General features: G+C 43.0%; 1 protein-coding gene and 1 long non-coding RNA gene across 2 annotated transcripts in view; one reads left to right on the forward strand and one right to left on the reverse strand.

Moving 5' to 3' along the window:
- Positions 1-15,635, reverse strand: rbm6 (RNA binding motif protein 6). The gene is made up of 23 exons (XM_086117118.1): positions 15,529-15,635; positions 13,674-13,723; positions 11,477-12,908; positions 11,239-11,328; positions 11,071-11,137; positions 10,241-10,314; positions 7,559-7,633; positions 7,175-7,427; positions 6,918-7,078; positions 6,734-6,837; positions 6,515-6,584; positions 6,377-6,440; positions 6,248-6,306; positions 6,072-6,171; positions 4,725-4,825; positions 4,076-4,378; positions 3,846-3,995; positions 3,704-3,769; positions 2,909-3,142; positions 2,759-2,833; positions 2,041-2,144; positions 470-521; positions 1-379 (listed from the first exon to the last, which is right to left on the reverse strand). Exons 2-23 carry the CDS (start codon positions 13,718-13,720, stop codon positions 284-286), a joined length of 3,777 nt encoding a protein of 1,258 aa, XP_085973244.1. The 5' UTR covers positions 13,721-13,723; positions 15,529-15,635; the 3' UTR covers positions 1-283.
- LOC147201038 (uncharacterized) overlaps positions 15,082-16,104 on the forward strand; it is a 3,821-nt gene continuing 2,798 nt past the window's right edge. The window contains exons 1-2 of the long non-coding RNA XR_015101559.1: positions 15,082-15,119; positions 15,216-15,267. This is a non-coding gene — a long non-coding RNA (uncharacterized LOC147201038). The remainder of the gene's footprint in view (positions 15,120-15,215; positions 15,268-16,104) is intronic.

The raw sequence follows: 16,104 nt of genomic DNA on the forward strand, positions 1-16,104 counted from the left end.
TATGTGTGTTTTTGTTTTTAATGTAGAAAAAAAAATCCATATAATACCACATCCACACACAATAAAAATAGGAAAGGAAATCAAGTTGAAGCTTTAAAACAAACTTTAACCGTGAGTCTCTGGGGGGTTTTATAATTACAAGTTCAGGAAACATGGCCTTCATGAACACCGCTGGTAACAACATCCATCAGCATCTTTGTGAAGTTTTTTTTTGTTTTGTTTTTTGGGGTGGGTGGCATGTGTTCACAACGCGTGACGGACAGCGGCGAGGGAGGGTGTGAGGTCACTCCAGTTCTTTAAAGCGTGCAAACATGGCCTTGCGCACTGCTTGTTTGTAGGTGGCGTGATCCCAAGCGACGTGCTCTTTCTTCTGGCGCCTCTGTGGAAATGGGTTCAAAGCGAGTGGAAATAAGGAGAAACCATGCGGAAAATCAAGTGAAGGCTTTTAAAAATAAGGCAGCACACTTACCGGTGGCGGTTCTGAGCCCAAACCAGGTCTGTCACTCACTTTATTCATATCCCTAAGTGCAAAAAAAAAAATTCATAATGAAATGAGATATATGCTTTTTATTTATATGTACAGTATAATTTAAAAGAGTGTCATAACTCTTTCACCATCAGCCATTTTGAAAGCAGAGCTCCCCATATTTCCATCAGTTTTAGGCTTTTTCGACTGATCTTTCAAGACCCGCAAAATATTGTGTTCTGTCTGTGAATGGAAGCACCATACCTATCAAAAGCAAACTTGATAGGATTCTCGATACTTGGGTACGATGCGATTCAAGGATGTAACGATTTTAAATTGTAAATATTCGTTTCGGCTTGATTCAGTGCGATTACGATTTGATTCGATATGGTAGGCTATGGTGTTTGTCATTTTTGTTCACGTGTTTTCCGCACTACAGGGTGCACCAAAAACTCTTCCATTTTCTTAAGATCATCGCACGCATTAAAATCCGGCGCGCCTTGTGTATGTTCATTACGGTAATATGTCGACCCCAAAATAGCTCCTTGCTGGAGACATGCTTTCAATGTTATAACTTGCTGTTGGTTCAGTGAACTGTGTGGCTGCTTTATTAAATACGTTTTTGTTGCAGCTCTGAAAAAAGGAGAGTAGTGGTGGTGTTGTTGTTGTTTTTTTTTAAACGCACACTTTATTAATGGTTTTCACATTCTCAGCAAATGCAGGTATGTCTTTGTCCGTCTCTGTGCCTTCTCTTCTTCCATTCGACTCGGAATGACCGCCTCCGAAAAATGTAAATTAACGATTCCTTCAATGAAACTACGAAAATTGAAAATAATGCATTAAAACAGAAAATCAAGCGAGGAAATCACAAAATAAATTCTCTAGCCCCCCTACAGAATTTATTTTGTGATTTGCTCGTTTGTGAATACACAACAAAGGAATAAATAAAAACTTCATGAACGCCTCTGGAGTCGAAAGGAAGGAGTGTAGCTCTATCTAGTGGATGCATTGTAGATTGCGTTTTATAATCCAGTGCGTCCAATATATGAAAAAAATTAAAAAATAGACCATTCATTGAAGGTGCGCCTCATAATCCAGTGCGCCTTTTAAAAATATGGTAATATGCAAGAACAGGTAAATGCTCTCCAAAGCCCAAGTTGATTAAATTCAAAGAAACAAGAAATCATCAGCAATGTCAAAGTAATTTATTTCTCATCTTTATCCCTCATAAAATACTATTTTATAAGTATATTTTAAAATGTAACAGTTTGATTTGGTTCGTCAAATCAAAACCGATTTTCCAATCGAAATCGTTTTTGTTACACCCTTTTTTGATTCTGTAATCTTTAATTTATCAGTACAACATGGGTTGGTTTCACCCAAAACACCAGTTATAGTTAAAAGGGCACCCAATTAGTGTTTAAAAAAAGATTTTCCATTTCACTGGTGTGGGCGCTACATAAATTGTATATTTAAAAAAAAAAAATCAAAGCCAGTGACTATGGAGCGAAATGAGTGAACAATTCCAAAGAGTCGATAATGAACAACCAAATGAAGGTTGTGTCGAGTCATACCTGGATCCTCCAGCCCAGGTGTTATGATGCTGCTGCGGCTGTTGGTGGTGATGGTGTTTTCTCCTTTTCTGTTCTGGTGATCTGACAACTTCTTTGGTGCCCAGCTGTGTGGGGAACGTGTAGGAGACATTTACAACCCTTAACTGGTCATGAGCCAATCGCAGAGCATGCATTGAAAAACAACCATTGACAGTCACATTTGGGGATGGGTACTATGCCCCGGTTACTGACGGGGCTTGAATTAGTAGACCGGAGCATCGTTAAGTTACACCCCAACTTAAAACTCTACTACCCAAAGCAAAAGCCATTCAGCAATTATATCCAGTGAAGGTGTCGGCTTCTCCGGGCCCGAGCTCATCTGAGATAGACTGATGCAAAGTGGAAAAGTGTTCTGTGGTCTGACGAGTCCAAAGTTGAAATTGTTTCTGGAAATTGTGGACGTTGCGTCGTCCAGGCCAAAGAGGAAAACTCAACTCGGCTGTATTTACAACGACTGCTGTATACAAAATATACAATACAAATGTAGTACAAGTAAGAATACCCAATAAGGTACCGTATTGATAAGCAGGAGCATTAAGAGTAATAGTTTCGTTAAAATCTGAACGATACCATCCCCAATTACATTCTCACTGATGGAGAGTTTAGAGTACCGTTACAAGCAAATGTCTGCACGGAGCAAACATAGAAATTCCACAAGACCCTGCTTCATTTCACTCACTTCTTTTTCCTGGTTCTCAAGCGCCTCCAGCTCTTTCTTGGACTTCTTGATCTTCAAGTGGATCTCCATGTTTTGCTAAGAGTTCAAACGAGCGTGAAAAGGAGACTATACAATGGATGGCGTTAGCAGTGCTAGCAGGCAGGACTGTACTTTGTGCAGGTCCGACAGCTGCTGGTGGCGGACGAGCGCATCCTTGTTGGGGAACTGTCGCCTGCACAGCAAGCAGGCCATCTTCTTCCAGTCCGTCAGCTTGTCCTCCCGCTGGGCAGGCGGCGCTTTGCTGACCTGGTCACCGCGTGCCACCTCCTCCTTGTCCTCCTCCACCTCCTCGTCGCTTCCGGCAGCGTAGTCTGACGCCAGCATGCCCAAGGAGCCCATCGGTCGCTGACGAGTTGCAACACAACATGCTAAGACCATGGTGCTGACTTGCAGTGGGGGGGGGGGGGTGAATCCTGAATAAAGAGTTTCATCCCGCTACATTTGGGTTCATCATTCTATGTGCGGATTTTTAAACAATACTTTTTTTTCTGGGTTTTTAAAGAATAGAGGCAACTCTGGACTTAATCGTTGTGTGCCTACAATGTAGTATCGCGTGGTGTAACTTGCCAGGCAGTGCTGAGATCCACTGGAAAAGATGTAGCATAATTAAGAGCAACCGGAACACTGTATCGGTTACATTCCTTTGGTGTAATGCACTTTGTTTTTTTCCCAAAAGCAAAAAGAACAAATGCTTGTGAGCATTGTTGTCTGCATTTGTATGTGCTGCTGCTCCATGTGTTAAAGGAGCAAATGTTTGCAGGTTTATATTTTCCCTAACAACTATGCTAATTCCATTTTATAACATTTCACATTAATGGTGCGACCAAATCAGTGCTACCAGTGCAAAAGTTAGTGTTGAGTGCTGTGTGTGTAAACAGGGGGTCAGTCTCGCTGCGGCGTCCTTACCTTTTGCTTTTCATCTTTTTTAGCTGGAGCAAGGGGCTTCTTAAAGAGATCCTCACTCCCTGATTTCTGTAGGGCACACAATTACGTAAATGACTTGCAAATAATGAGAGGTAAATCTTGGCGGGATGCGCGTTCTCCTAACCTTCCTCTCAAACACCGCAAACCCGGCATCAGCTGACTTGGATTGCTTCCTGTCATCATCCACGCCGCCTCTCAGCACCGGTGATGGGGATCGCACGCACTCCTTTTGCCGGTTTTGTATCTTGGCCCAGCGCTCCATATCCTTCATGATCTAAAGAATAACATTAACTTGGTCACGCTTTCTCCTATAGAGAGATATGAAAGCATTTAATATATTAAAAAAAAAAAAACCTTGACAGCAGCGAGACTTTTTGGCCTCTCGTCTCTTCTTAGCGAGTCGTCATCTTCTTTCTTCTCAGGAGATGGAGGTTCCTGGTTGTTGGCAGAAATGGGTGGCTGCGTGGTGGGCAGTGGAGGCTCGGAGGGTTTTTTCATGTCCAGAGGAGCGTCAGCCGCCGGGTTGGAAAGAATGGCTTGGTCCTCGGCTGTCATGACCACAGGCTGATGGCCCAGATTGCCTCCAGGTACGGGGACGTATGCCTTTGTTTCCGCATCCCAGTACAGGTACTCTTGGTTCTGAGCATTGTAGAAGTACTACGTACAAATAAAGATGTACGGGTATGAGACACATGAGATTTGATTGATACCAGTATCTGTGCAGAAAATTGCAGGTCTGTATTCGTACTTGTGAATACGCGGACAAACTTTCAAGATATGTTCTTTGAAAAACAGGTAAAATTCCTGAAAAGCCACCCAGCACCACCCCAAAATATTAAAAATAAAGTCTGCAATATGATCATCTGGGAGTGCTGAACTGGGAATATGCTGGGGTTGACTACTTGGTATGGACAAGTTCTCATATGTAAGTAGACTACTCATACTGGTTATGAAGAAAAAAAATGTATTGGTGCAACTCTACCGTGTTGTCTTGCATACTCACTCTAGAGCCAGGGTCATAGTACAGGGTGGTTTCAGGATCATAGTAGAAGCCTGATGTGGCATCGTACAAGTAACTGGACGTATCTTGTGTCTCCTCTGCATCTGAGGGGGGTCATGACCAAAATAAATTTTTACTGACGAACATGCATTTTGTACAAAGCCCGACTCAAGTATTTATGCGTCAGGCAGCTCTTCACTAAACAGAATTGAAAATGGGAATGTGAAATGCTTGAATTACATGACACCCAAAGCAATGTTTTTGAGTAAAGCAGTTTCTTGAAAATTAAATACATTTTTAGATCATATTGTACTGATAAATACATTTGCTTTTTTTCCCTTAAAAATCAGAGATATCAGAAAACTTTTCTAGATTAATTTTTTCATTGATTCTGCATCTGCCCTCGTTTTCTCTCTAGCACATCAGGTTTTCATAATAATAATCATAATATGGAATATTATAATATATTTAGTGATATTTATGAATTAGGGATGAGGTTCAGTAAGAGGTGGATATTTTTTTCTCAAATGTCAGAAATTACAATGTATGGTAAAATTGGTATATCGCATGCTTTTATCAGTCAAACTTAAAAACAAAAATGAAAAAAAAAATCTCAAAAAAACTGTGTCCTCAAAAAAAAAGTAAAGATTTTTGTAAATATATTTCGGGACACATCAAGCCATCTCTGATTAAAATTTGCTGTTGGTCAATGTTATTCCTTCCTTTTTCTTTACAGCCTTGGTTTATGACGGAGTTGTGTGCTTACAGGGGCGGTGCAACCCAAGTTTGAACCGAGCACGACTGTTGCTATTTCTCTTGTGGGGGGGGGGAGTACAGTGCTGTGAACATTTTTTTGCCCCCTTCCTGATTTCTGTGTTGTTTGCAAATTTATCACACACATTTTCAGTTCATCAAACCAATTATATCACACAGAGAAATCCCAAGGAAATACAAAATGCAGTTTCTAAATGCCAATTTAATTTGAGACAAAAATAATAATAATCCAGTGCACAGTGCACTAGACAGGACCAACAGCTCACTCTGCTTGGGGGCCTTTCGCCATCAAGTCTCCGTTTTAAAAGACTAAAGGTTGAATATGGGGTTGGCCTCTCTGTAATCAGATGGCATTGAATGAGTCGATGTGCAAGAGTTTCGCAAAGAACTACTCTGAAACAACTTTATAATTGTTCAGATTAACACAAGGAGACACAGAGGTCAAGTTAATAATCACTAAGTAGATACTAAGCTTTAAGCGTCACCGTTAGGTATTTCCGCACCTCTACGCTAACCACTGTAAGTTGGCTACCCGCTGTTAGATGCCGATTTTCAATATGCTTTAGATGTGCTTACCATACGACTGACTCGGGGTGGTTGTGGCATCGTCAGGCACCTGATCTCCACTCGCCTGGTAGGACTGATCCACAGCTTGACTGGCATTATAGTCAACTCCCTATGAGATCAGGTGTTACAAGAAATCGAAAGGTATCTTTTAGAAAAATTTTACATAAAGCTCCCATTACACCTACCTGGCTTATGTTAGCATCTACTGCCAGAGGTGGGTTGCTGCTACCAGTCGGCAAACCGGCTAAGAACAAAACATTCCCACTTTAGGTCCATTCACATTAACAACTGTATGAGTTAAGATGTCCCCCCACCTTGCATTTCAGGAGGTGGCTGCATGAAGGGCTGCGGCTGGGGATAAAACTGCTGCTGCGGCTGCTGAAACGCCAGAGGAAAACGTTCACTTGACAGGTTTGATCATTTCCTTCGCCGAAAATAAGAGCACAACTGACCTCCGTTGTGTTGCCTGCAGGCCGATAGCTTGGAGTAAAAGTGGTTGGCTTGTCAAATTCTCTTCTGAAACTACAACAGGCAGATGAGAAATGAAGTGAGCACCCATTTATCATTATGAATAGCGTTTGGTGTACACAGTGGGATGAAACACAAAATAAGCACATTTGACAGAGTTGTATCCAATCCAAAAACCAATCCAATACCACCCGGCAACTTACTTCTGGTTCTTTAGGGGTTTTGCAACCTCCGCATACACTCTGACTCCGTCAATATAAAGGGGATTGGGCTTGTTGACGAGAACGTCCACCAAGCGTGTCACTTGCTACAAAACAAAAGAAGACTTGCTCCACAAAGTGTAAACATGGCAACATAAGTAATGCATGCCTATTTTACTGAAGGCACCTCATGGGAGTCCATGTCAACAAAGCAAAAGCACTTTGCTCCAGCGGTCTTGGAGGCCTTGATTAGACGAACGTTTCTCTCATCCAGATAGGCAAATGGATCCAAGGCTTTGAGAATGGCCTCTATGGTTGTGGTGGCCTTGATATTTTTTATGATCATTGCTGTTGGGGGGAAGCAAGAAGAATGCAGTCATTTCAACGAATGAGAGACTATTCCAATGGTTTTGTTTTGGGGGGAGTGGGGGGCTGTGCACATACTTTTACTATCCTTAAAGATTGATTTGGATTGAGGGTAATTGTGGTGAGGGGAATTTTGGTCGCCCCAAGACTCTGCTTGCGTCTCGTTTCCCTGCTGCTGAAACTGCTGGTCCACCTGCTGCTGCCAGGCCTCTGGGGTAAGGTCGGAGTTGCGCTGCCACTGGGTGGGGGGCAGCGGCTCCTCGGGGCCTCTCGGCGTGCACTCGTTTCGGCCGGACTGAAATTCTTCTGACGGCAGATCGGGTCTGGGCAACTGTAAATCCAGGGGTGGAGGAAAGTTGCAATGGGATTTCTTGTTTATAAAAAAAGATATCTATATCATCCCTAGAACACCATTCAAGCCTGACAGTTCTGAACGACAAATTCCACCTTGACAGTACTTACTTTAACACTTCTTTCACTGTCATCTGGATGAGAGTAGCTAATGGAAACGGTTCTAGTGCCAACCTTGAGGGAACCCTGCAACAAGAGCACACGCAAGGATTCAACATGAGCCGTTAAAAAGGTTGATAATGCCCTCAAATAAGACCAGAGAGACCCAAAATGCAATGTGGCAGGAGCACCACGGATGGGACACTGATCCATGACCCAGTACCATCCTTGATACAACAATAGGCCCCCACTCGGGAAAACTACAGAATTGTGGTTGCTACTCGTGAAGGCTGCATGTAATGTTGTCGTACTAAATGAACCCCAAGAACTGTTTTGTCAAATAAGCCATCCTGATATGATACACCAGACAATCGAGTCACACCGTCGCAGCTGTCAAGCTGTCCTCTTCATATTGCACATTTAGTCTCACCATCATCCTTAAACACCAAAGGCAGACTTTGATCACAGACAAAGACGGAAACTGGAAGTTTGTTTTGCTTATTCAAAATGGTGATCAGCTCAACCACTAATTCACGTGTCTCCCAATTAAGAATTCGGGCCACAGGATACGATCAAAATGCCGTTTCCAAATCTCAGGAATAGATGCAAACCCTAATCTTTCGCAAAAGTCTGCATAAGAATTGAAAAACTATTGTCAGTAAACAAAATTCAAAGGGCGAATTTATGCAAAGAAAGCCACACCATACAGTACCGTCTATTCTCTAAAGTTACCAGTAGGTTCGTGCATGAGAATGATGCGAAAAACTGCGTTTGTGTTTGCGCGCCTAACACAAGGATAAAAGGAAAAAAAACAAGTTGGAAAATGGCAGCCCCAAACAATGAGGAAAAAGTCAATCCATTCCCATAATTCCCGCAATTGTCTTAGATAGAACACCAAGTCACAGCCAGCACATTCCATGTGTCATCATGTTCAATTGACTGAAAAGATGCTGAAATCCAAAGAGGCCAAGTTCCACAGTTGGACCACTTCCATCAGATATTACAAAACCCGTGAAAAACAATGACATTGTTAAACAAAAGAGAAGCAGAAACTGAACACAACAGAAACAAAAGAGTCACCAGCCAGTCGGATTTTGTGTATGTATATAATAAATAACAACTCAAAACAAGCAATCGATGTATCCCATCAGTGCCTGATGCTAAAGATTTGTATGGTAACCCCCAAAGGCGGTGAGAAATTTCACTCTGAAGCACGTTTGCAACATCGCTTAAGGAAAACTCCTTTGCGAACCACGGACACTCGAAACAAAGAAGGGCTATTTTATGGTCATTCTTCGAAGAGGTTCAACGCCAAGTCTTCAGGCCTCATCATCAACATTCAAAGAGATCCATTATAAAAAATCCAAAGCACCATTGAACCAGCTTTCGGTTGCACAACCGTTTACCATTCCTCATACGAGTGACCTTAGGCCAGACCATTTTCCACATAACCTCCACTGAAATATAATTCCCACAGAGAAGGAGCTAACTGCAGGGACAATGAGTAGGCTTCTCACTTGTTTGCATGAGGGGAAAGTGTCAACAGAGTGAGCACTACAGCAAAAGACACTAAGGATATACACTAATTACGTTGTCGTCAATCCATGTCATTGATATTTCACCTCGCGATGTGCGCTTTCACCTCCAAACAAGCTCGCTCACTCACTTTCCCCATCATCCTCGTTTCCAACGGTGGTGCGAATGAAAGGAGGAAAAGCTTGCCATGTGTCTGTGGGCATAACTTGTTGTTTGCGACATTAAGCGTCCATTTTCACAATTAAGAGGTAAACGATCAGCCACCGTTTGTCTGTACAATATATTGCCTGTCTTTCCATTTTCACAGGAGGGAGTTTGGTGAATTCGCTGACAGCTAGCAGATGACGTGTGTTCTTATTATATTTGAGGATACACATGCGGATTTTGCAAGTGACCATGCTACCGGTCTGATTTTAAGTAAAATAGTTGCACGCGCTTGAGGCACCACCGTGAGTTTGCAGTGCCCACCGACCTTGCCGAAACACGTGATTGGCGATGAATTGACTTCAACCTACAGTTGTCATTGCCCAGTGGTAAAGTCGACTAGTCTGGTCAACCCCAAAGAAAATGAGTTCATCCTATTTGGAATGTTCATTCTGTCTCGAATTTTGCCCCCACAGATCTTTTTTAGCAAGATCGGTCAATGACACGAGGAGCTCAACGGTACATTTATAGTAGCGCTAGAAGGAATAACTCGCCTTTTCCCAGACAATAACTTTGTAAAATAGGGTCGCCATTCTCGAAAGTTATCACTAAACCCAATATTTAGGTGTGAGACCATTCCTGGCACATCCCACCGGGAGGAGGCCCGGGGGCGACGAAAGACACACTGGAGAGATTTTTGTCTTGGGATTGCCCGAGAAAAGCTGGATAAAGTGGCTGGGGAGAGGGAAGTTGGGGCCTCCTTGCTAAACCTACTTTCCCCGCGACCAGACCCTGGATAAGCGGAAGAAAATGGATGGATGGATTTCTGGAATAATTTTTTCCCCCGACATTTGTTGGGATTTACAGAACAAAATGACTGATTCCTCAACCTCTGTAGTCCAAGACCAAGGAGAGGAAACCCCCACTCCCTTCCCAAATCTACTAATTGCCCTCTCGACCCCTCGTAATCCTGTTGGGAGAGGCGGCCTTGGTCGAGTGACGAGGATAGGCCACCTTGTTGGACTCCATGAAGCGGACTGCATCCTCGAGGTTTAAAAACTCCACATAGGCCGTATCGTAGCTGTAACCTGGGGACAGCATTTGAAATACAGATGGGTTTTTGTTAGTCAGTTCCAGTAACCACAGTCAGCCCGCTATAACAAATGAAGACAGCAGTGCGTTAACACATCGAAATGAGTGAACATTTCTCTGCGGGGGAGCTTTAGATATCCACGAAAATACTGTACCTTTCTCGGGAACACTGCATGTTCATGGGTTTTATGATAGTCAATCTTCTGATAACAAAGCCTTAACCCTTTTTTAAAGGGGATATTCCAATAGCGGTGACAACACTTGTGATGTTTACCATGGCTACAGAGCAATATGGTATTTTGCGTTCATTTCTTTTTTTTAAACTTTTGGGCAAAACAAAGAAAATATCCCGAAACACTATGTTGAGTATGCCCACAAAAACATTCACTGTCATTACAGGTTCTGACAAAAGGACCGACATAAATGAGTTTGAAGGACACACACACACATGCACGCACACACACACGCACGCACTACTCCCACTCAAGGTTCACAGTGAGTTCTGCAACTGCTAGCAATGGCTCAACATCCCCAAACATGGCCAATGATGGCGTAATGGGCTTTTCAGACCACCACCCACCCCGCCCCGGTTCCAAACTGATCGAGGATCACAAAGGCAAAGACAACAAAAGCAACCATGAAGAATAAATAAGGACGCGTGCGCAGGTGCGAACGGCAAAAGAGCGTAAAATCGAGGGACATTTTTGCGATCGATTGCCCCAAAACAGATCCACAGGCTCACAGTCTTTTACCTGGGACGTTTTTAATCTTCATCCCTGGTTGTGGCACCCCATCTGGCACTGTAAAGGCACCAAGAATCTGAAAACACAAAAATAAGGCAAATTTGTCTAAGGGCTCCTAACAGATGGTTTCCATTACGGTTAAAACATATAAATAAATCCAGGAGTGTGTTTGATTACCTGCTCCATCGTAGCAGTCTTTGGAATGCCAGTTATGGATACTGTTGTGGACACTTTGCCCTCCACTGAGGCGCTCCTGTAATCTTGATCCTTTTATAGAAGTGTCCAACAAAAGCCGTTATCACCAAAATACAAGCATGAGGTATGAGAACAATCGATCGACAATACTGACGGATGTGTGGAGCCGATAGTCGACAAGTCAATTATTCATTTTTTTAATGAATGAAATCAAATTTACCTTGGATCCAGATGCGGTGAATTGTGGTTGAACGGCTGGTTTGGACTCCTCGATCAGAGGTGTTGCTTGAAGATCCCTCGGTTTGTACTCAAACATCCTAGCAGAAGCTGTCCTGTAATCAATGTCTCTGTAGTCCTGGTCCTTGCTTTGAAAATCTCCCAGTTCCGCCACCTTACCCCGAGTCTGTCGTTCGTTGTGTGTAAGATCTTCAAGTGCTGTAAAACTATCAGTTGGCTCCACGGTTTCATGAGTTGGCTGGTTCTTGTGGTATTCTTCACCAAGCTTTGGTTTATTCTGATTCTGTTCCAAGTCTCTTTCTGCGAGCCAGCGATTATTCTCATTTCCTCTTAAAGCTGGGGTGGGAGAAGGGGGAATTCTTTCTTGTGGAGAGTTTCTACCAAGCGGAGGGCGATCCATTTCGGCAAAGTGATCACCGCGAGCGAAGCGGACATCTTTCCCTGGAAAGTCAACAGGCGGTCTATCCCTCTCATGAAATAGTGGATCTCGACTGGTCGCATCTCTCCTAAAATCTGCTGAGTAGGCGGGAGCAGAGATACCCTCCAGAACTTTGGCTGAGAGAGGGGGTTTATCCTTTTGGCGGCTCTTCCATTCCTCTGCAAGAGTCATCTCTTCACCGCTCCTATAGTCTAAGAGGGGGCTACCGCTCGATTCTGGACCCTCACGAATTGTGGCCTTGTCTTCTGGACCCTTGAAGTCAGATCTTTGTGACCCGCTCGCATCGGGAGACATGCCAGCTCTCGCCCTGTCCATTGGAGGGCCATCATTTTCAAATCGTAAAGGCGAGCGCTCCCTGCCGCGGAATTCAGATGGCGGACCGGGCCGATCTCTGAAATCCATATCCGACTCAAACCCACCTCTTGGATTAAAAGGTGGTCCTCCTCTTCTATCTATGTCCATCATCCTCCTTTCATGAGGAGGCATGTCCATGTTAAAACGACGGTTATCAATGCCCATGGGGGGCCGCATGTCCCTAAAGTCATCCTTGTTTTCCATTCTGCCCATGGGAAACCCTCTTCTCCCATCCATGTTGAGATTATTGAAGCGAGGCGTATCACGAAACATGTCGCTGTCTCTCATGTCCATATGTCTGTTGTTTTGCCCCCATGTTGGCACATCTCTGCCGCCCATATCAAATCCTGACAAACCCGGTGAATTCATCAAATTGTCTCTGACGTTACCATCAAACTGCCCTCGGAAATCTAAATCCGGACCAGGGCCAGATCTGAAATAATTTCTGTCCAGATCTCTACCGCGCGGATTCATGCCACGTCCCCACATCGGTGGACCTTCCATTCTTCTCACGTCCATAGGTGGTAGATCCAGAGGACCTATTGGGCCCCTGGGACCCATATTCATCCCATCTCTACGCCAAAAATCAGGCATCGGATGATCTCTTCCGCGGTGATTACCTCTGTAATAAAATTGATCATTAGTTAGTTAAGATAAGAAAACCTTTATTTATCTCACAATGGAGAAATTCCCACTTAGGCAACTTTAATGGTTATACCTCAACAAAGCACTTTTAGAACATGCTTAATTATCTCCTTTAGTTAAGATTGAGAGGGGGTGCTAATTTGTGTTCTATCAGCAAAAAAGGGTGTGTATACATCAGCGAGTGGTATGTTTCAATCAAGGTACTCGTCATCCCTGCGTTAATGCTGCACTGCAACTATTGGAGAAGAAGTATCATATATCGTGTTTGGAAGATGCCTTGGAAATGCTAATTTTGCCACTTGAAAACATCAACAAAAGTTCAAAACCATTACTAAACATAGAGCGTTTTCACGATCCGTCCATTCCAACAGGAGGGGGTCCGCAGTTTGCCAAGGGACTGGCATAAGGCGTTTTGACTGGTGCACAATGAACCCATCTGGATTAGAATTGAGAATCATGAGGAACATGAATCCAACCGAAGAACCAGAATTGGACCCGGAATGGTCAAAATTCAAACAATGCCCAACCCTAATTGTTAAGTATGACTAACTCCTGCTCATAATCAAAAAATGTCAAATACGATAAGCCAAGGACCCCCTGTCTAGGTTAGTGTTTGCTTCGGTGTCACATTAGACTCCATAATACAGATCAGTGAGGCATTATGTGCAAAATTACAAAAGTAAAACTGTGGTAACTGGATACATTGTGAATTGTGAAATATACCAAATTGCAGATTATTTACCTAAACGGGGGTCTTCCCCTCGGTCCTTGCCCTGGTCCATCCCACATTTTCTAGAGAGAGTATCATGAGAAAAACATAAATTAGATAGATGTGAATGTTGCCAAATATTGCTGATTTAGCTGACATGTCAATTAGGGGTGTCTCAACCTTTTCACTTCCGATATGATACCGATATTGCAACCAGGAGTAGTGTCCAATACAATATCAGGTTTCACGCATGCTTTTATTTATGTTAAAGTATGAAATGTTAGAAGAGATTTGATCAAGTGAAACTATTCAAACATAGAACAATAGTCAGGAACAGATGGCATGAGAGAATATGACCCATTTATTCCAACCATTTGGGTTACATACATTCAACTCAAGAACATATTTGGTTTTGGATGTTCATCGGTATAATACCGATGCTCTTTTTTGGGATATATTGGACCAATATCCGATATGAATATCGGATCAGGACACCACTAATGTAAGCACAAACAATTTGAAAAATTGCATTTTCACATAAATCTCCCTGTGAAACCTTTAGGAAAACTATCAGCCTGAAAAACATTTATTTGTGTGTGCGGTTTTTTTCAGTTTCAGTTATGTAACCCATGCTACTTCTCGAGTGGCGATATTCTAGCAGAGAAGAACCTAATGTAAATTAATCTAATGTGACGGCCGGCCAGGTTTACAGCAAAAGGCAGCGGGATGGGAAATTCCACTTGAGGTCTGACAGGCATGTGAGATGCCTTGAGGTGTTTGTTTATGTCGGAAAAATCATGCTGTAAACATCTCAAGATGATCCAGGGAAAGGTCTGGGCTGCTAATAGTGGTGGAAGTCACAACTGATCAGCTCATAATGACAAGCTGTGTAATATGTGCCCAACTAAAGACGGGTTTACAAAATATTTTCCGATTATTCTGTAGTATGTTCCAAACCCTCAGTGGGTGAATATCTGCAAGCTAGACCAGATATAACAATGCACGTTTACGCAGTTATTGCCCTCTCTCAAACGTCAGAATGACATACTTTTTTAAGAAAGTGTTTTTTTTAAAACCACAATGCAAATGCACGCGACAAAATAACAAATTTGAGGCCAATCAGTCAATCAATCTGAAAGCACGATTATTTTCAATCTAATATGGGGGATCAACAAGTAAAAAAACAAGTTATTTGTACACGTTGTAATGTTTAAATTACAATCTATACGCCATTTATTCACAAAAGTAATGTTAAAGGAGTTTGAAATAATATAATGAAATGTGTTTTGGCATTTTAAAAGATGGTGGCATACTGAGAGTCAATCACTTAAATGGTGCAATTGTTAGAAAACTACCGTAGTTGCAAGATGGGAGGGGGGGGGGGGGCGTCCATTACTTGCCTATGCTAATTTTCCCAATTCCATTGCGGTCCCTGACCCTCGAAGGTTCACGACACAACATTGCAACATTACTATAAATGTGAGTGCCGCGCTCCAATGAGGCTGAAGTTATATTTATGGGGATTAAAAAGTCTGCTCACGTCAATCAATGACTGCCTGCGTGCTTTGCTTCCAGTGGGCCCAAAACGAAAGGCCCGATAACGGTGGATAAGACTATCAACACAGAGGTAAAATTACTAAACCCATCCGATTCGGACGTGATCGAAATGCAATATTTGCGTGGTGTGCAACGATGAAATGGCAATCTATTGTGTATTCAACTAACGTTTGGAAGAGTTTACACGTCGCGGGTGTTAGCATTAGCTTGGTAGACATTCCATTTAAAACGCTCAGTCCGTGAGCTACCCCGCTGACGTTTCTAAATGCAAAGAATTCCCAGGATATTTCTGCGTATATCGCTTCATTTTAGTTTATGATTATGCACCCACCTCAGCCGTTTGAAGGGTCGCAGTCAATGAACTCCACACACGCAGGGCTTACGGCAAAGAGGTACGGAGTCTGAGAACTGCAACAACCTGCGGCAGGTCACGTGACTGACAGACGTAGCGAATGACTTCCGGTAGACGTATCTGAGCAATGGTCCTCGGGTTACGTCATTTCGGGGGTTTCAACAGCCTGCGTCATTATCTGGCTTACGTCGACGCCGTAGTAACGGAACTTCAGTCGTAAATCGAGGACTGGGAGAGAGTAAAAATGGCTGTCTGTGTGTATCTCTCTCTCTGTCGCTCTCTCTCACAAGTCTTGTAACCCTATTTGTCTGTCTATCCATCCATGCATGCATCCAAATGCTTAACTAGAGAAAATGTAAGTGAATTGAACATGCCAACCAGACAAGTATTGCTAATTTTATTCTTTCATAAGCGTTGTGTAGCAAGTTGCTAACTCAGCTAAATGTCGCTTAGTACACACAAAAAACATCAACATAATGCAGATAATACAGATACAGCGTCTGGAATGAATAAGCGGCACTTAACTACGATCAACAACACATCAGCAAAACGGCT

This window comes from Hippocampus guttulatus, chromosome 8 (genome assembly GCF_054856545.1).
Source record: "Hippocampus guttulatus isolate MCC_2025c chromosome 8, RoL_Hgut_1.0, whole genome shotgun sequence".
Classification (NCBI taxonomy): Eukaryota; Metazoa; Chordata; class Actinopteri; order Syngnathiformes; family Syngnathidae; genus Hippocampus; species Hippocampus guttulatus.